The sequence below is a fragment of the Scylla paramamosain genome, chromosome 6 (genome assembly GCF_035594125.1).
Source record: "Scylla paramamosain isolate STU-SP2022 chromosome 6, ASM3559412v1, whole genome shotgun sequence".
Taxonomy (NCBI): Eukaryota; Metazoa; Arthropoda; class Malacostraca; order Decapoda; family Portunidae; genus Scylla; species Scylla paramamosain.
This window is the reverse complement of record NC_087156.1, coordinates 27,279,497-27,300,510: the sequence shown is the minus strand read 5'-3', so window position 1 is coordinate 27,300,510 and position 21,014 is coordinate 27,279,497. Positions and strand designations below refer to the sequence as shown.

Genomic DNA, 21,014 nt, shown 5'->3' with positions numbered 1-21,014 from the left:
CAAATAGATCGCTTCTTTGAGAGGCAGTGATTCAGATAAGTAAATAATTCCTGCAGGTCTCCAGGTGAGTGAGAAGGGATGCTGATACTCACACACACGGCGCCGGCGTCCCTTTCGCATTTCTCGATATTATTGTTATTATTATTATTATTGTTATTATTATTATTATTATTTTTATTATTATTATTATTATTATTATTATTATTATTATTATTATTATTAATAATATTAATATTATTATTATTATCATTATTATTATCATTATTATTATTATTATTATTATCTTTATCATCATTATTATCTATGGCTCGATGCTTTGGTGGACGTGGCAAGTGCTGGCATGGCGCTGATGGGGTCAATGAGGTCAACATCATTTTGCATTGCAGTCAAGCCTCTCTGACGGCCTGAAACAGAGAATCTTCTCTCGCTCCTCGTATGTCACGGTGCGAAACTCACAGATCATTACAATATAACGTAAGGAAACATCTCGGCAGCATAAATGCACAACATGAGTATGGGCGGCTGCAAATTGTTTACCGCCCGGCTGTGGCTCTGCGCCGTGACTCAGGCTGCTCCGGCTTTGATTCTTGTGGCTTTCCGGCTGTCCGGCTAGAAATTGCTTTCTCATTCAGTATTTTTTTTCTGATTTTGTGGTGATGTGTATACAGCTTTCCCCTCACGTCAGCGGGGGATGAGGGGGAGAAGTATCGGGTGAGTTGAAACGGACCCTGTGATAGGAGCTTTCTGTGTGTGTGTGTGTGTGTGTGTGTGTGTGTGTGTGTGTGTGTAGAGGGAAGGAAAGAAATAAAGGATATGTGGCAAGGGATTGTAAGAAGTACGCGGTTGCTGTGTGTGTGTGTGTGTGTGTGTGTGTGTGTGTGTGTGTGTGTGTGTGTGTGTGTGTGTGTGCGTAGGAGAGGGAAAGTGCAGTAGGGAGGGCAGTGTAGGTAGCAAGAGGCTGTAGGAGGGTGAGTGGTTGAGGAATGTGTGGGTTGAGGGGTGGTAGCGGGCAGGACCTGGGAAGAAGACTATCAACACAGCTCCACAAGACACTCGTTCCCCCTCAAAATATCCCTCCAGTGACACACGAGTTTGTTTAGTTTCCTGTCCGGGACGGGAACCAGACGCTACCTGGCCGCCGCACGCCCCTACCTCCCCTGCCCCATCCTCTCTCACCTCCACCCTCCCGCCCCCTCGTCTGGCCTTGTTTCCGCTTCTCTTCTTTAGACAAATGTTTGAAGCTTCGATGGATTCACTATCTCGACCAATAATCGCGGTCGAGACACTTCCCTGCTTCTTGTCATAAGTTTTTTTTTCTTTCTCTCTCTCGTATTATTATTAGCTTTTTCGTTACTCTCTTGTAGTTGGTGTTCTTTTATCTCTTTGTTCCCACCTAGAGAGATAAGATTTCCGTGTCAGCGTCAGCGCTTGAGGAAGTAATACTTTACTTGGGCCATACATTAGGAAGACGTGTCGAGTGACAGTAGTAGCAGTAGCAGACGGAGCGGTAACAGCAGTAGTAGCCAGTCTGTTTCGTTTTATAACATATATCCAACATTACATAATACATGTTCATAACGGAACACAAATTTATCCCCCGTCCCCCCCCCCCAAAAAAAAAAAAAAAAAAAAAATTCCTGGACTAGTGAATTATATTCCGTCATTATCACAACCAAGAGGCGATACACTGACATCGTGAGCCTTAAGGTGCGTGCAGCAAACCATCCGCTGGACTGAAATGGTCATGTGTTGAATGCGTCATCAGTTTTATGAGGTGGAACATGTAAGTCGCCCGATCATGATGACAGACACGCGGCAGACGAATGAAATATGTGCGAACATTACCGCTGGTGTGTTTGCGTGAGTAAGGTATATGCATTAGAACACACACACACACACACACACACAGACTGATACAGCTGATGAGCGCGTTCTTTTCCTTGTGCTGTGCTCGGGAAGCCATCTTGTCAACACATTTGTCATGTTCATACACACATTCAAAATTTCCACTGTGTACTGCATGCGAAACTAGTAATATAAACAAAGCAAGTTTTATTTTTGCAGAGGTTGTTCTGTGCCTGTGCTGCGCGAGGCCTGGCAACTGAAGCCTGACAGCTCTCCTGTATTAGGTTTTGTATAGATATTTGTTGACGGTATATATATATATATATATATATATATATATATATATATATATATATATATATATATATATATATATATATATATATATATATATATATATATATATATATATATATATATATATATATATATATATATATATATATATATATATATTTTTTTTTTTTATTTATTTTTTTTTTTGTCTTATTTAAAATGATAACACATAAGAGAACAGTCATGCTAAAAGGGAAGAGCCAAACAAAGATGTGTAATAAGAGGGTATGAAATCAGTGCAAACCTTGCCTCTAAGATGTACTCGTAAATTGTCCATCATGTGTCCCTTAGAAGTACTCACAGGAAAGCTTCCCTCCTCGGCCGCACCACCAGTCCGCGCCATCACTCAATCCCTTGCAAAGAAAATGCACTGCATCGCGCTGCTTCGTGCTCGCGCCCAACCTGTTATTTCAAATTTCGTAGTTAACCGAGGAAAATAAACGGGCTGATAGAAGCCGTCCTGCCTGACGCCGCGCCGTGAAGGTTACGCTCCGCCTGCCTTTCTCCCCCTCTTAATGTGCACGCTGCAGGGGACGTGCGAGTTTTTTTTTTTTTTTTTTGCGTAGATCAAGAAAAGGTTAACGTTGTAACGGAATGGAACTTAGAAAATAAATAAAGAAAAACAAAAATCAGTTAATTTGAAAAGAATTTTAATGTCAATGACACTTAAGGATTTTTTTTTTTCTCCTTCGGAAAAAAAATAGCCAGCATTGGCAACAGCTGTTTCATAACTTGCGTGATTTTTTCAAATAGTGTTTTGTCAGAGGCCTTAAATTAAAGAATGGCGTTGACTTAGTCTCAGGTTTCATCATAATTTTAAACGATGTTTTTCTTAATAAAAAAAAAAGTCTTTTGACTTGGTCTGCTGGTTTCATCCAAATTTTAAATGGTTTTCATAAAATTATGAAAAAATGCCTTAGTCCTCGTGTTTCATCACAAAACCTCCTCCTAGAAACGAGTAACAAACATATCGGGTATAAAGTCTGCAACAAGCAGGCAGTATTTCCGCTAGACGTCACGTGCACGCCGTGGTTGTGAAATTATTGCCTTATGTATATTCTCGTGTCCGTCTTCGTGTGGCGGCAATCCGTGAGGCGGAGCCGCTGTCAGTAGCATGAGGTTTCACGCGTTGCCTCATGTTACTGGCAAGTTTGTTGGAGTTTCTTCCTTGACGAAGCGCCCGAGCACTGGCGGTGCCACCACACCTTACAGTGTTGGCCCGTGACTTTTGTTTTCGTAGCTTGTGTATCATGTGTCATGTTCGGTACAAACATGTATCGGTAAATGATTGGTTGATGGTTGACGGCCATTTTGTCAGACCATTCTGGATTGGAATGGAACCATCATGGCCGTGTCATCTACACTGAGCCTGGTCATCTGGCCACCTATACCACATTTCATACTTACACCTGGGCAAGATAACTGTCACCATTAAGCAACATAACTTGCTTCTCATGATTCCTTGCGGTGCCCTGCGTCGATGGACTTTCATTTGGCTTTGTTTTTATCACAGTGATATAAGTAAAAATTGCTATGTACTCGTGCGTTTAGGAGTAAAGCTGCTTGCTGACGAGATGCTCTTAATGACAGGGATTTTGTTTTATTAGTGAATAGCGGCGCTAGATTTGACATTTCTTTTGGAAGTGGTACGTGCATCTCCGTATGGCAGGATGGGACTTGCCCAATAAAATAAGTCCAGGAAGGAGAGTCTACTGGGCGGTATTCGTGCAGAGCCCTTTCGTGAACACAAACAAATAACTATGTAAGTTTCAGGACGCAATACACACACGCGAACTTTGCTTTTGGATCAGGAGTCATTGTGAAAGACGGGAGGCCACAGGACGCTGCTGAGACACAGTGGGGAAATCCCTCGCTTGCCGTGACGAGGGCAGACTGCAAGCATCCGTCGTGCAGCCGCTGCACCACTGCGTCCAGGCGAGGAGAGACAGACCGATTTTTTTTTCTTTCCTTTTCCCTTGTTTTTTTTTTCCTTTCTTTCTTTTTATATTTCAAGATTTTTCGTACTGAACGCCAAGTAAAATCAATGAATAGTTTGACAGAAAGAAAAGAAAACTGATGCAGGAATTCACGGAAATTTAAAGCTATTCAGGTTCCCAGTCCATTATTGTTACAGTTTTACGGTTCACGTCCGTGCGATTACGGATTCGAGTTACAGATTCAGCAGGAGTCAAGACCTCGTTCATGGATTCTCAGGTAACCCCGACGCATCACCACCACCACCACCACCACCATCATCATCACCGCTCTCATCCTTATCATCATCATCATCATCACCATCATCTGTATTTCCCCTTCCTATGACTTGAACTCTCTGAAGAGGAAAATTTTAAGATACATATCCCCCTATTTTTAATAAATCCTTTGGCTTTTTCATCAGAGTCTGGCACCTCAGTAGTTCCTTTTTTATCTTTTTTTTTTTTTGTTGCCGTAGTATAGTGCCCCTCTGATTGAAAAAAAATCATCATCATCATCATCATCATCATCAAAGCGACAGGGATAAACCACTCCACCACTCCACCTCGAGAAAGTCACTGATACCAGCTGCTTCTTCTAATGGCTGAGCGTAAATGGAGGCAAGACGGAGATAATCTGTGCGTCACTGGGAGGCTGTGACGCATGGGGGTAAGGGGGCGTGGCAGGAGGTAAGGGAGGCAGGGAGACAGGCGGGGGGTGGTGGTGACAAGCTGATCTGCTCGCCTGGTTGCCTGCGTAGAGTACCTGAGGGAAGGACAAGACGTGAACTAAAGATTGCAAAAAAAAGGGAGGAGGGAATGGAAAGAGGAAATGAAAGATGGAGGAAGTCAGAGGAGGGTGGGAGAAAAGGAGGAGAAAAGAAAGGAAAGATAAAAAATGGAGGAGTGAGGGAGAAAATGGGCGGTAGTTAACTTTTATGTTGCTTTACCCGCCTGTTGAGGGAAGGGAAGGGAAGGGAAGGGAGGTGAGGAGGAAGGCATTAGGTGGCAAGAAAGGCGTGGCGCTCAACCTTTACTAAGAGGGAGAGAGAAAAAAAAATAATGAAGTGAAATCTATGAGGAAAATGTGGAAGCATAACAGAAGACAAGAATACAAAATGAGAAGAAGACGTAAGAAATGAAGCAGCGAGAGAGATAAACAGAAGAAGAATGGCGAAAAAAAGGATGAAGGAAAAAAATAAGAGGAAACCATGTACGGAGAGAGGGAGAGAGAAAGACATATAGTAGAGAAAGGGAGAGAGAGAGGAAGACAGGTGAGAAGAGGGAGAGCCGTGAGCCGTGGAGGAAGGGATGGATGGATGGAGGGGGGGAGGGAGGCACGTGCCGGCCTACGCAGCCCGGCACCAAACGATATTCTGGGCCGACATGGACACAGCCTCTCGTAAACCAGACCCGAAGGTTGGCGCTACTGTAAACTGTTTACATCGGCCACCCCTGCCTGGTGTGTGTGTGTGTGTGTGTGTGTGTGTGTGTGTGTGTGTGTGTGTGTCTGTGTGTATGTGTGTGTGTGTTTTGAAATAGTCAGATAGGTAGAGGAGTACAAAAGCATAAGAGGATTGTAAGGTGGAATAATTTTGTTAGTTTATCATTAATTGGGCAATACACTTGATCTTTCTGCCTATTATGTGTACAGTTTTGGCTTAACGAGTAATTAGAGTCATGCATAACACCTTGCACACCTGGGATCTCGTGGCCAGTCAAGGAGCATCATTGTTACCTGAGTGTGATGGGCGTAGTGTTTGTTGTTGTTATGCCACTGCTACAAATTGTTACTATATTGTGATGGCGTGTGTGCTGCGTCCTCCAAAGCCTTGCCTAAGTATATAGCGTAACCCTCGTGACGGTTTGGTCTTCTGTACAGGAAGCCATTCAGTAACTCAGAAACATTCATGGCATCCTGAGTAACAAAATATCGATAAATGGAGATGATTTCTAAACCAACCTGTATGCACTGCTTTGTTTCTTATGGTACACACACACACACACACACACACACACACACAACACTCTTTCCATTCGTTACCTCATTCTCAAATATCGCAAGAGAAACTGAACCTTCCAGCAAATACAAAAAAAAAAAAAAGAACAAGTAAAACTTCACTAAACTCTAATACAATGGAGACTTAAGCTTTAGCGTTAAAAAGGAAAAAAAAAAAAGAGTGGCTCACCTGATGCAAGTCTGGGGATTAATGAATTAAGTCGGTTTTTTGCCAGGTGGGTAAGGCGGCAGGCGGCGCGTGTGCTGGAGGGGGGACGGTGGAGTGGTGGGGGAGGTAGCGGAGGGGAGAGAGCGCCGCGCCAGGTGAGATGAAAAACAGCTCACCTTCCACACTAATTAATGTGGTGCGTGTGAGGTGTGTCAGGCGGCGCTGGAGGAAGGGGTGATGGTGGTGATGGTGATGACGATAATGATGGCGGTAATGACGATAGTGACGATGATAGGAGTTGAAGGGACTGTGATGATGATGATGTTGATGGCATAGGCGGAAACGACACTATAGAAAATAAGAGGAGAATAGGAAAAGACGGGGTTTAGTAGAGAGAGAGAGAGAGAGAGAGAGAGAGAGAGAGAGAGAGAGAGAGAGAGAGAGGTCCAATGCTGTGTACCGAACTCCACCGCAAGAAAACAACAGCCGCCCTCCCTGCTTCAGTCCCTCGGTGCTCATGGCTCTCGTCGTCACCTTCACAGCTTTCACTCTCCGTCTTGTCCTGCTCTGTCTCAGCCTCTTTTGGGCGTCTGAAAGGGACAGGGAGGGGAGGAGGAGGAGGAGGAGGAGAATGCCACTTGAGGGAGATGGAGGCACAGGAGAAGGAGGAGGAGAAAAAGAAAAACGAGAAGGAAGATGAGCAGGAAGAAGAGCGTGTGTTTACAGGGTGCTGCGTTATGTTTAGTGCTGGATGTCGAGTGTGTGTTGGGGTGAAAGGCGCAGATACCACACTATATATTGTAGACTCTTCTGTGTGTGTGTGTGTGTGTGTGTGTGTGTGTGTGTGTCATCGTTGCGTACATATATTGTTTTCTATTTGACTTTCCTTGTCTGTCTTTCTGTACCTCCTTCCTTCGTATTCGTTTTCTTTGTCTTTATTGTGCTTTCCTTTCTTGCTTCCTCCTTCTGCTACAGCCAGTGAGTGTGGGTGATGACAGCGGAGGTGGTGATGGTTAGAATTGTGGTGACGGAGATATAGGGAGGGAGATAGTTGATGGCATTGGTGGTGGTTGTGGTGGCGGTGGTGGGGTGGTGGTGGTGGTGGTGGTGGAAGTGGTAGTGTACAGGTGGTAGTGGTGGTTTGGGAAAGTGGTGGGAGTGGAAGAGCAGGAATGGTGGTGGTGGTGGAGGTGGTGGTGGTGCTGCTGGTGGAAGTGGGGGCGCTGCGGGTATTTCTGGAGTGTCGACAGCTTCCTTCCCTCGGGGTGTGTTGGTGGCGGTCTGTCGCCCCCTCCATTCCTCACCCCCGTTCCCTGCCATCCCCCGCCCACCACTCCTTTTTCCCTCTACTCTCCCCCTCCGCCATACACCCACACTTACACCCGACGCGCCTGCCTGCCTCACCATACACCCAGCAATTCGTACACCCAGCACACCCCAGCAGCCCTCCCCACCCTCACCTGGGCCTCACCTCTGCGTACATTAAAGGGACTCTACTCCTTGTATATTGTTTTTCTGTTCCTTCAGTGTGCGAGGAGGGAAGGCGGTGTCGCTCTAGGCGGGGGCTTCGCTGGGACTCGTCACATGGGCTGCTCCGAATTGACTCGGGGGAAGGAGCAGCTGGGAGGGAGGAGTGGCAGCGAAAGAGTCAATAAACAATGGGAAACATTTATTGATACAGTGCGTTGAAGGTATTATGATACAGAGGGAAGAGAAGCTGCCCACGACACCCGCTGCTAGGCGGGACGGGGCTGCACCAGGCGCGCGGGAGAGCACGCACTTACACACACACACACACACACACACACACACACACACACACACACACACACACACACACACACACACACACACACATACACACACACACTGGCTGGCCTGCAACACAAATACACACGAGAGCATAATTTAAGGCGCCACAGACTGCTTCACTCTGACCAAAATGACATGCAGCAAAAACAGTCTCTCGGAAGACATTTACTGGAGCCTGAGCTGCGCCTCTTGCAGGCTTGCAGCTGCTTCTCGCTGCTTCATCAGACAAGACAGTCATGCACTTTATCGCTTACACTGAAAAGTCTTAGTTCTTTATATGGCGAGTGAACCTCGCACGCCCCAGAGCCGCTGCTCATCACTGGCTCCTTCGGCGTGAGGCTGCCGGCGCACCTCAGCCGAGGGCCTTCACTTCGGCCAGGCGGCGGGCCTGACGGTCACAATCCACGGTAAACCACCACTGGCACACCGACGTGTCCTGGTTGAAGAGAGTTCCCTTTGGGCACAGGAACGAGAACTTGTGGTCTCCACTACACACGTGGTACACCTTTGGGGGAGAAAGGTGAGTGAGTCACCTGCAGGAGGCAGTGCCGCAAACCATGTAGCACAGCGGTTAGATTTACAATGAAGTATTTAATGGTCCAAGAAGAGAAATGTAATAGGATCTATGTATGCATGGCATGGGAAAGAGCTGATGTACCGAGGTGAATATGACTTAACCTCAAGTACAGGAGGGGGGGGAGGTGTTCTCAGCTTGACTGGATAAGGAGGGAGCCTGGATAGACTCCGTTAACCATCAACTCTGTTGCGTAAGCCATATGACACGATAGTGCGTATCACTCGACTCAAGTGATGCCGAGCTAAGGTGAATGCTGCAGAACCTTACTTGCCGCTCTCCTGGGTGTCACTCACCTGGCAGGACGTGTCGGGATCAGCGAACATCCTGTTGGCCATGGCGGAGCTGCAGATGAAGGAAGTCACCGGGATGTTGGTCCGGATCGGGTAGTCAATGCCGGCCTGCCCCGGGATCTCGTCTCCGTCAGGGTCTTGCGATAAAGGCAACCTCCGCCTTGCCTCCTGCAGACAGAGTGAACCTTAGTGAGCCTCAACATAGCACCACTGTTCGTGCCTATCATGTCTCTATCACAATTTGATTCTCAGTCATTCATTTACATTACAGTCATCTATATACATTACAATCTCTCTTATCTTTGACCATTGCATTATTATACAATGAAACACTGCATCCTTGACCTTTGTGCACTTAACAAACCCCAGTGACCCACGACCTGGTTTCTGATTGTGTCCCTCAGGTAACGCTCCTTTGAACTCTGCGTTGATATTCCCGGGCGTGTGTGTGTGTGTGTGTGTGTGTGTGTGTGTGTGTGTGTGTGTGTGTGTGTGTGTGTGTGTGTGTGGTGCTTGTGTGTGGGTGTGTGTGTGTGTGTGTGTGTGTGGGTGTGTGTGTGTGTGTGTGTGTGTGTGTGTGTGTGTGTGTGTGTGTGTGTGTGTGTGTGGTGCTTGTGTGTGGGTGTATATGCTTACGTGTAAGTTTAGAGACGTTTACTTAAGAAATGCCGCTACCAACACACACACACACACACACACACACACACACACACACACACACACACACACACACACACACACACACTCACAGCTTCATGCTGGGATGTGAGTGGCTGAGTTAGTCACTCTGTTAGTCAATGATGACCGTTAGTTGTTAATTGATATGTTAGTCTACCACTAAATAAAGCATTAAGAAGCGTGGGGCGGCACCAGGAAGTGTCTGCATGGTTACTGTTGTGTGAGGGATTAGTATTGTTAAGATAAGTGATTAGTACTGTTAGGTAATTCAGTGGTTAATGAGGTCATGGCAGGGGATTGTTTGAGGTGACATCATTCTCATCATTCTCTGCCTCATTGCTGTCTTGACTTCATGGCGTCACTAAGCACGAAGACAGTTCCTGCACCGCCTCCTTCAGAATAAGGGACTCACTCTCTCTGCTCCTCCGTCGAGGGATGGGAGAGATGGCCCGCGTGTGGTGGAGGGGATGGCGGTTGTGGAGGATAAGGAAAGCACTTCATGGTCTGGGTTGGGGGACAAGGTGGTGGTGGTTGGGGTGGTGGTGATGGTGATCGGGGTGCTAGTTGTGGGGAATCGCTTTTTGCCTCGATTACGCCGTCTTTTTGTTACTCGTTTGGGTTTGTTAGTGCGTGTGCGGGATGTGGGTGACCGCGGCGTGGAGGCGGGAGTGGTGGTGGGGACGTCCGTTGATGTTTGTCGCGGAGGGAATGTAGAAGGCGTGGACGAAAAGGTGCTTATCGGTGACGTGAAGAGAGTGTTGGGGAAGAGAGAGGGAAAATCTGTTGTGGTCTGAGGAGAGGTGAAGGGAGGGAGTGAAGGGAAGCTAGTTGGTGGGGATGATGTGATGGGAGTATTGGGGATGAGGAAGGAAGAGGGGGAGGTGGTGAAGGGAATGAACGTTGAAGGGGTCGATGAGGGGAAGGGAGTGGTGGTGAGCAATGGGGAGGGAGTGTTGGGGAGGAGGAAAGAGGAGCGGGGATTGTTCCTAGAAGAGGATGGTGATGGGGAGGAGGAAGCAGAGGTAACAGAAAACAGGGGTTTGGAGTTTGGAAGAAGAAGCGATGCAAGGGAAGGAGAAGAGGAGACATTAGACTCTGGAATAGAAAAGGAAGACGAGGAGATGGGAGACTGGGTGGTGGAAAGAGAAGGTGAGGAAAAGGAAAAAGAAGCAGGTGCGATGGAAGACGGAGGAAAAACTAAGAGAGGGAAGGAGGAAGGAGTGGAAGGCGTAAACCCATCTATAAGAGGAGAACCTAGGGAGGAAGGGGACTGGAACCTTGCGAATGACTGAGAGGAAGGATCACGAGAACCGGAGATGATAACAGACCCATCATCAGCGGGGGAGAAGGGGAGTGAAGTGCTGGTGAGGACTGAAGAAGTATCAGGGAAGGGAGAAAATGAGCTTGGAGTTGAGACGAATTGAGATTGAGGAATGATAGGGAATGAGAGGAGAGGCTGGCTAGTCCCCTTTTGATTACTGAAGGACTGGAGGGTGCTGGAGGGAGGTGACGCAGGGGGGTTTGTGGGAACGGGGGTTGGTATCAGCCTTTGGGGGGCGGGTGATCGCGTGCTGCCGAAAGGGAATCTAAACTGACTGCTGAGACTCAAGGGAGGATCGTCAAAGAGCTGAATGTTCCCTTGCTGGTTTACGGGAGTGTTAGGAATGCCAAAGTCCAGGGCGGAGGGCGTGGTGGAGAGCCTCTCCTGGGGACGCGGAGACAGGGTGGCGGGGAAGGAAGGAGGGTTACTGGTGGTGATGATAACAGGGGACTGTGGTGTGTGGTGTTGTGGAGATATGTGGAGACTTCCGTCACTCTGCAGCACAGCGGGAAGGAAGGAGGAGGGGAAGGGGGAGTGGAAGAGGCCAGGGGGTGTGGAAGTGATTTGGAACAAAGGAGGACTTGAAGTGGGGAAAGCTGGGGATGCCGTGGTGGGCTGAGTGGTGGTGGAGGGGAAGGTGAAGGGGCCCTGCTGTGGAGGTTGTGGGAATGAGGCTGGAAGAGAGTGCTGAAGGGAGTCAGGAATAGTGAAGTTGGGCTGTGGAGGGTCGAGGAGCGGTGCGGGTGTGACTGGCGGGCTGAAAATGGGAATGATTGCATTTGGGGAGTCAAAGTCAAATGAGCTAAGGAAGCCTCTGTCTGGAGGATTTGTGTCCCCATTGACGGAACTGAAACTTGTGACAGGAGGACTGAAACTTGAAAAACCGCTTCCTGGAGAGTCAAAGATGGGAATGAATGTGACTGGTGGATTAGTGGAAGGATGACTGGTGGTTGGCGTGATGGAAAATGGAGTAGGAGTGTTAAAGTCGTCGTTTATAAATGGATCAGTGACTGGCGGATGAGAAGTGGGGAACTGAGTGACTGGAGGAAGAACTCTTGGAGGATCGGAATCAAGAAGGATGGGATTTATATTCTCAGGACCAGGATTCCGAGAACTGATGGTTGAGGGTCTGGATAAAGGAGGTGGAGAGAGAACAGAAGAGATGCCTATTGTATTTGGCACGGGAGATTCTGAAAAAGCAGGATGAAAAGTCGTTGGAGGAACAGACAGGCGTGTGTTGGTGAGGGAAAACCCGTTGTTGGGAGGAGTAAAACCTGGGTGACTGTTGTTCTCCGAAATAAAGACAGGCTGATTAGAGACCCGAGGACCAGGAGGAACAAGGCCAATGATAGAATTTTGATCAGAGAATGGAGACGAAGTAGGGGTTGACTGAGTGAAGGTACGAGGAATAGGAGTGGATTGGGTCAGAACGGGTGAATGAGGAACCGATTGGATGACGGTGGAAGAGAGAGAATCACTGCTTTTATCGGAAATTAGGGAGGTCTCAAAGGGCGTAAGAGGAGATTTAGGGTGACTGGTGGCGAAGGTGGTTTGGGATGGAGAGTTGGTCGTGTGGAAGGTGGTAGGAAGTGAGCTGGAGGTGGAGGAATTGGTGTTAGGAGAGTCAGAAAAGAAGGTAGTCGTTGTGATAACGCCAGGTCTTAGGCTGACATTAGTGGAAACTGTATTGACCGCTGGGGAGGAGGTGGTGATCAGGTTTCCTTCAGGCTGTGAGGGAGGGGGAGGCGGCTGGTCGTGGCGTGGGAGATGGGGAAGGAGGATTGGAGGGGAGGCGTCAGGCCTCGTTTGGAAGTGAGGCGTGAAGGGCTCGACTGATGGAGTGTGGGGATCTGTTGGAAGGGGTGACAATGAGGTGGTGGGATCGCTGACCGGCGGAAGAGAGGCCTCGGTGGGGGACTCTAAGGTGAAGGTGTCCCCGGGAGTGTCTTGAGTATTGAGGGTGTGTGGCGTCAGTGTTACTGGCAGGGGAGTTATTTGAGAAGCAGTAAGCGTGTTAGAGTTAGTCGGGGAAGAAGAAGAGGAGGGGGAGGAAGAGGAGTGCCGTCCTGAGTCATGAAGGGGGATGACGTGGTGTGACTCTGGGCTTAGCGGGGAGAGGTCTGCGGCGTGCTGGAGAGGCGGGTTAGTAGCGGGGGGAGCGGCTGAGGGCTGTCCGCCACCCGGCGTTAGTGAGCTATTAACGGGCAACGAGGGTGTGGCAGGAACCTTAGACGCCTCGGGGAGGATGGTGACGGCAAAATCTTCGTCATTGCCGCCTGTCGTAATTTCAGCTTCCTGACTTGGAAATCCTGTAATAAAGGAGTTTGCTGGGCCGCGAATGAATCCGGCTGCCAAGTTGTTGAAGTGGCCGATGGAGCCCTGGTGTGCTGGCGTGGCGCGGGGATGGCCTTGAGGCCTGCCTTCTGCTGCAAGTCCTCGTCGTGTTTCCGCCTGAACCTTCTGTTGCTGTGGTCGAAATCGGGTGTCGGGAGTCTGTCCTGCTTTGACGGGCGGAACAACACTCTGACCGCGGATGATCGTTCTTCCAGAGCCGCGTGCATCCTGGACTGTCACTCGGCTTCTGGAGCTTTGCTTCACTACCACCCCTTGCTGAACTCCCTGAACTGCATCTCCTGAAATAAATTTTCCTCTCCTGGAGTTTGGTTGAGGCTGGCGTTGTGTTCCTTCTGCCGCTTGCTGTCTCCCATCATGCTGACGTTGATGCTGCTTCTGTGAGACTGTTGATGTTTGTCTGCCACGAAAAATCTGCTGACCAGTCTGAGTGGGCTGCTTGGGTGTTGCTTGCCCGCGGCTCACGTCACCTTGTCCTTGGGCTCTTTGTCCCTGAAGGTGACGATGTCCTTCGGCTGTGTGTTCGCCACGCTGAGGCTGTTTTCGCTGTGGCTGTGAAGGTGGCTGCTCTTGTCTCACCTGTGTGCTTGGTGTCTTTTCCTCAGGTGTGTGCTGAGGCTGTGTGCTCTTTACTTGTGGCTGGTGGTGATCGTGAATAACCTCTTCTTGAAGGTTACGCTGACCTTGAGTAGTCTGTGTTTGACCACTAGGCTGATCTTGCTGGTGATGCTGATCTTGACTAGTCTGCCCTTGGAGATTATGCTGACCTTGAGAATTTTGCCGATCATGTATAACCTGCCCTTGAGTACTCTGCTGGTCCTGAATAATCTGCCCTTGAATGTTATGCTGAGTACTCTGCTGGTCCTGAATAATCTGCCCTTGAATGTTATGCTGATCTTGGTTATGCTGGCCTTGAATAACCTGCCCTTGAGTGTTACGCTGATCTTGGTCATGGTCAACCCGAATAATTTGTCCTTGAATGTTATGGTGATCTTCCTTATGCTGATCTTGCTTATGCTGACCTTGAGCTCTCTGTTCTTGAGTGTTATGTTGACCTTGGTTATGTTGAACTTGAATAATCTGTCGTTCAATGTTTTGCTGACCTTGGTTATGCTGGTCTTGCTTATGCTGACCTTGAATATGCTCAGCCTGAATAATTTGCCCTTGAATGTTATGCTGATCTTGATTATGCTGGTCTCGAATGATCTGCCCTTGAATGTTATGCTGATGCTGCTTATGCTGATTTTGATTATCTGCGCTGTCTTGATTATGCTGAAGCTGAATGATTTTTCCTTGAATGTTATGTTGATCTTGGTTATGCTGATCTTCAGTTATTTTATTTTGAGTGGTATGCTGATTTTGGTTATGTTGATCCTGAAAGATCTGCCCTTGAATGTTATGCTGATCTTGGTTATGCTGATCTTGAGTTATCTTTCCTTGAATATTATGCTGACCTTGTTGGTTATGCTGGCCGTGAATTAAATCACCCTGAAAGTTATGCTGATCTTGAGTAATATGTCCTTGCAGCATATGCTGGCGTTGTTGGTTATGCTGATCTTGTGGGTTATCCTGACTGGTAATTATGTGTCCTTGAGGATTGTCCTGAGCTTGGATTACCATACCTTGCAAGTTATGTTGACCTTGAATATTTTGTCCTTGAACGTTATGCTGACCTTGAGAGTCCTGCTGATCTTGAAGATTTTGATCCAAGTGTTGTTTTTCGGGTTGTTCAGCATGCTGACTTGGCTTACCTTGTTCTTGTTCTGATCTGTTATGCGCACTTTGCACCTCAGTGACTTGTTTCAATAGTACGCCTTGTCCTTGTACAGTTTTGTGCTGATGTGCGGTTAATTGTCCGTCAGCAGATTGATGCTGAGTCGTTGTCTTATGTTCACCAAGTCTTGCTTCACTCTGTACAGTTGTGTGCAGATTCAAAGCATCAAACTGAAGTGATCCTCCTTGTGCTTGTTTCAGTGAATGGTGATGTGTTGGATTATGTCCATCAGCTGGTCCCTTTCTCTGTTCGATGGCATGCTGATGTACACCTTTCTGATCAGGTAACACTTGCCCCTGTGTGTGAATGTGCTGGTTGTCTACAGTGTGTTGATCGGCTTGTCCTTCTTTTTGTCGCTGTGGAACTTGAACATCTGATATTATTTGCCCCTCCTGACTTGATTTAACGTGTCCCTCCTCAACAATATGTTGATCTATATTATGCTGTCCTGATACTATTTTTTGCTCTCTTGAAGAATTCTGTAGATTGTGAAAAATATGCTGACCTGTCACCACTTGTCCTGCCTGAAAGATCTGCTGACGTGGTACATTCGTCTGTCCTAAGATCGCCTGGCTGTCTGTTTGCTGTTCTTGTAATCCAGACGATGCATGGGGACCTTGAGACCCTTCGGCAGTTCCCTTCCCTCCTAACTGGCGTTGCCGAAGTTCATTGAGGTTGAGATGTCCACCTTGAAGATTTGGTCTGGTTGTGTGAAGCACTCCATGTTGTTGCTGTCTCAATGTTCCTTCACCTTGAAGATTCTTTTCCTTCGTGTTCTCGAGCAAAGATTCTGACAGGATTCTTATACTAAGCTTCTCGTCTTCTGTTTGGAAAACACTTTCTGGAGGGTTGTGGTCCGCATGAAGGACGGTAGGACTGGTTGGGGGCAAAAAGGTAAGGGAGTGTGGTGGTGGCTGTGGCACTGATTCATGATGGGACAACACTCTGTCGATGACGCCTTCTGTCGAGGTAATGGTGACACCTTTTGTTATCATGTGCATGATGTTTGGTGGAGGAGCTAATGACTCTTTAGGCTGTAATTTCTTGCTGTTGGAGGTGGTCGTGGTACTGGTGATGGTGGTGGTAGAAGGGACAGACGTCTCAGTACTCTCCTGAAAGGAGGTAGTTTCCGGGAGTAGGCTGTCGGCTGTCACTGAGCCATTAGCCACAGGCAGGGTAAGCAAGATCACACGAGGCGTGGCACTAGTGATTGGGGTTGTGACCAAAGGAATCTCCGTCACGGGGATGATAATGGGTGTTTCCTTGGCTTTGTCATCCGTAAAAAATGCTTCATTTTGACCGAGCGTGAAGGTTGCAAATCCAGTTCCTGGAGTAGTGGTGGAAAAGAGAGCTTGTAGAGGCCTACTTTGATGGGTATCGCTGCCAGTAGTAAGGGTACCTTCATCTGTGGCTGAAGGTTTGCGATGAAGCTGGAAGTTGAAGCCTAATGGTGAAGTACTTCTATCCATATCGAAGGTTAGTTTGGGTGGGCTCGGTGTATCTGTCTGGATCTCGAAATCCAGTGGAATGGTGGAGAAGGATGATGGGGAGTCTGTGGTGGTGGATGCATCCAGGTCATGTGCCTCCTCTCTGGTGGGGAACCTTGCTGGGATGGGCGTTGGTTCAAACTTTATTGCTGGAGCGGTGATAGGAAAGACAGCTTTTGGAGCACTAGTGGCGGGGAGAGGAAGTGGTACGCCTGAAGAGACATCAAAAGATGTAGCTCCGTGGCTCAAGGCTCCATTGAATGTTCCATGAGCCCTTGTCTGGAAACTTGTGTTTCTGTCCAGGAAGTTGAAGGGAGGAGGCACGTGCTCAGCGGTCATCCCTTCTGTCGCTAAGAAGGTTCCCCTGACAGATGCAGGCCTAAGAGAGTTGTCAGGATCATCTTGTGGGGCTGGGATGGGTTGGTCTTCGTCAAACAACTGCGGAATTGTGGCTTCCTCTTGCTCGGACGGAGTGACAGGAGGGAGAGTTTCGTTATCAGTCTGTGTTGTCACCTCAGGCGTGCTGTCTGTTGTTGTCTTAGGCAGCGAGGTTGTTTTTTGTTTTTCAGGATGAAATTTCGTGCTCGAGGTTTGCTTCCTCTTTAGCAGTGACGCCAAAGTTGTGAAACTGTCATCATCTGGTCTTTCTGTTTGGACTTCGGCAGACCGGAATCCAGATGTTGTTCTTCCCACATCAAGGTCTTCGTCTTTGCTCTGGTTGTCAGTTTTTATCATACCTGTCGTGATGGAGGCATCGCTGGTGCTTGCAGGACGTAGTAGAGGGCGGGTGGTGATGGGCACTTTTACCTTCGGACTCTCTACCGCACCCTCTGATGGTTTTGTTAGGAGTGGGGAACCTGCCTGCTGCTGCTGTCGCGTAATGGAGAACTTAGTGGGTGGGTGAGGACGTCTCAGGCGAAAGGGCGGTGGGATTCGCGAGCGTACGGTAGGCACTGGAGGATGAGATATGTTGTCAACAGAGGCCGATAAGGGGTTAACGGTGGATGAGACATGGCTGTGAGATTTTTCCTGGGTGGAGATCACGCTTTTCTGTGGGCGAAGCAACACAGGCCTCAAGAGCAGGGAGGGTCGCTCTTTTGCTCCTTCAAGAGGCTGCCCTGTCTCTTCAGGAATAACAGAGGTAATTACTTGACTTTGAGGAGTGACTTCAGATATTACAGGAGAGTTTCTTTGACTGTCTGACACTGTTAACCCTGATGTCAGATCAGGAATGGTTTGGAGAGTTGCAGGAGTCGTAGAAGTAGTAGTAGGAAGCGTCGATGATATAGCTTTTTTCCTGGCTCTGAGTGTCTGTAAGACGTGTTTGTTGAGCTCAAGGAATCGTCTCATAGCATCACTTGTCTTTGGTCTGTTAGATGTATCTTTTGGTGTGTTTGTCTGTTCTACCACCATGGTGCTGACGACAGAATGAGGCTCATGAGCTTCTGTCGCGACTTTTGTCTCCTCTCTGGGCTGAAGACTACTGAGAGAAGGTTTCAGGGTCACTTCTGATTCGGTTATCTCTCCTGAAGTTTTCTTACGAAGCAATTCGCTAAGACTGACTCTGCTGGTGGTCGTGGGAGATTGCAATGTAGGCTGTACCTGATCATGAGGAGTCTCGTGGTTGGACTTGCTATCTTGTCGCTCCTTCACGAGTTTAAGAAGGTGAAGCCTTTCTCGCATAACTGCCTCTGACACCCCCTGGAAGGCACTTATAGAATCACTGAGCAAAACTTCAGCTTTATCAAATGCACCCTGACGCAACAGTTTTTGGAGGGAAGCAGTCACGTTGTCACTTTCAGGCTGTTCAGGTTTAGGTATTAGAGTGTCCTGGTTACCATCAGAAACTGAACTTGGAGATGACTCCTTGACTGTAGAGGATTCTTCATTGGTTAGGGTAACCATAGCATCTGGCGTTGATGATGTGTGTATCGCTGACGACTCTGTGATAATCTGATGAGATGTTGTGGTGGTCGGTATTAGCTCTGTTGTGCCAAGTTCCAAATCAACAGAAGGACTTGACTCTTCTGTAAACATTGTCATCTCATCACCAGGTGGCTGTGTTCCAGTAGCTGTTGGAACTGTAGCAGCCTCCCTAGACAAGCCCGTGGCCTCGGTAGTGCTGTGAATCTGTGGGGAAGATTCAGATACCGAGAGGGATGTTACGTCCAGATTGAGTGGGGTTGGAGTTAGGTCTTCATTTTGGAAAAAACTTGTGGTAATCATAACTTGCTCCGTCGCTGCTGTCTCCATGTCGTCGTAGAGCGTGTCCTCATCCTCTGACACTTGAGGCTTCTCGATGTTTACTTCAACAAGGTCGACCACATCATCTGTTGTCAAAGAGAAGCCGAGGACGTGATTTACTGCTGCCAGTTCGGGACGAATCGATGGGAGGACAAAGCCCCTCATCAGTGATTGTAGATTGTCCTTCGAATTGACGACGTCTATCTCATTTTCACCCAAATCTCTTGTGTCGGGAAGTGTGGATTCTTCCTGAATGTGAGGCGGCGAGGTCTGAAGTAGAGTATCAGATGTAGTGGTGATCGGTGGGATCTCTGTGATCTCTGTGACGTCCGTACTTAACTTGACAGTGGTGTCCGTCACCCCGACTGAGGACACTAAAGGACTGTCAGTGGAAGAAAATGTGGATATGATGGAAGGCCTCCTCTGGGGTGCGCCACGGGTAAGCTGTGGTTCTTCAGAGTGAAGAGGAGGCATGAAGCTTGAGTGTGTTTGGGACTTGTCAGCTTCAGTGGATATGTGGGGGTCCAGCACAAAGTTCTTGGTCGATTCCCTAGGAGGTGCCTGAGTGTCCTCCAAGACAAAGGAGGTGTCAGGGACTGCTGTTGTGGACTGGTCATCCTCCATACCTGACGTCACGGTGTCTGAGTCAACAGGGGCAGGCATTGTTATCACGCCTTGAGCCAATAACTTGGAGATGAGATCTTTGACACGTTGATCCTCTGTAGTAATTTTTTCCATAGATGGTTGTGTTGTTGGTAAAATATCCATTTCCATACTCACGGTAGTCATGTCTGCAGACAAGGATGTTGTTTCCACTTCCGAAGTTATCGTTGTGCTATCAGTATTTGTTTCTTCATCAATGCGATGAGGCAAGTCAGCAGCTGCACGCACATTATTGCCACCAGCCAAGAGCTCGGAGAGGCTGATTATGCGTCGGTTGTTGGCTGATGACTTGTCTTCATGTGTAGAAGTTGGTGGTGTGTCGCGTGCTGCTGGAGGTGTTGGATGGAATTTTGACTTCTTGGGTGAGTGAGATCCCGCTAGTTTGTCTGCTAGGGAAGGGAAGTGTTGGAACAGGCTTGGGCGATCTCGAGCGCGGGTAGTGGATGGGCGGCCTTTACCATCAGACGCCGCAAAGGAGAATGTGGGCCTCAAGCGACTGCTGTGTTCTGTCGGGGTAATGCTGGGAGACTTCGTAGCTTCCATGAAGATCGGTTTTGAGGTTGCCTCTTCTAAGAAAGAAAGGACCTGCTCTGTGGTTGTGGTCCCAGAGAGACCCTTGGAGCTCAACATGGCATCGATCATCTGCCTGATCTGAGATCTTCTGGAATCTTCATCTGCTTCGGTAGTTGACGGGACTGTAACGAGGAAATTGTCGTCATCAGACTCTTGCGTCGCTGGCCAGGTGGTGAAAGCGAGCGAGGGCGTTGTCCTGATGGTCGTGACTGGTTGTGGCGTGGTGTGTGTTGTGACTGGCGTCGTTGTGGCTGACTCTTGTGTTACTGGCCATGTGGTGAAAACAAGCGCGGGTGTCGTCCTAATGGTCGTTGGTGGTTGTGGCGTGGTGATGGGTGTTGTGGTCGGAGTGCCTGTGGTGCGTGAAGTGGTCGTAGTAGTTGTTTGTTTAGGTATGCTGGTAGGAATGAACCTGTTTCTGTTCCGCAATTGATTAATTTTCTCTCTTAGGGACAAAGGCCCAGCAGGTCGTGGGGTAGAACTGCGGTGTTTTAACCGTTTAAGGAGCTCCTGTCTCCGCCGCTGACTCGCATTCAGACGAGGATTATTATTTCTAGAGGGGGAACCGCTCTGAGTGTTATCTTCTGGCTCGGGTCTTGGAGGTGTTTGTGGCCTTGCCGTGCTGTTTGGACGTGAATTACGCAATCTTTCAATGGTGGCATTGCGATTTCTTTCTCGCCTCTTCTGGAGGCGTTCTCGAAGTCGCTGGGCGTATGATTTACGCTCAGGCTTTTTGATATTAGAAGGTGAAGGTGTCGAGGTGGCTGGAGAGACAGTCGATTTGACTTGTTCAGGAGTTGTGTGGCTCAGAGTCGTCTCTTCACCGACCAGGTCATGCGTTTCTGTTGCTCTATGTTCCCCTTCGTTGCCCTTTTCAGGAAGTGGGCTTATGAAGGTATCTTTGGGTTCAATTGAAACAGG

At 48.3% G+C, this 21,014-nt stretch overlaps 1 protein-coding gene across 2 annotated transcripts in view; it reads right to left on the bottom strand.

Moving 5' to 3' along the window:
- Positions 1 to 7,977: 7,977 nt before the first annotated feature.
- Positions 7,978 to 21,014, bottom strand: part of LOC135101548 (mucin-12-like) — a 45,156-nt gene continuing 32,119 nt past the window's right edge. For both annotated transcript variants that reach the window (XM_064005643.1, XM_064005644.1), the window contains 3 exons: positions 13,227 to 21,014; positions 9,005 to 9,169; positions 7,978 to 8,639 (listed from right to left, as the gene is read on the bottom strand). The exon at positions 13,227 to 21,014 is cut by the window's right edge and continues 872 nt beyond it. In XM_064005643.1, coding sequence (XP_063861713.1) covers positions 8,487 to 8,639; positions 9,005 to 9,169; positions 13,227 to 21,014 — 8,106 coding nt within the window. In that variant the 3' untranslated portion in view covers positions 7,978 to 8,486. The remainder of the gene's footprint in view (positions 8,640 to 9,004; positions 9,170 to 13,226) is intronic.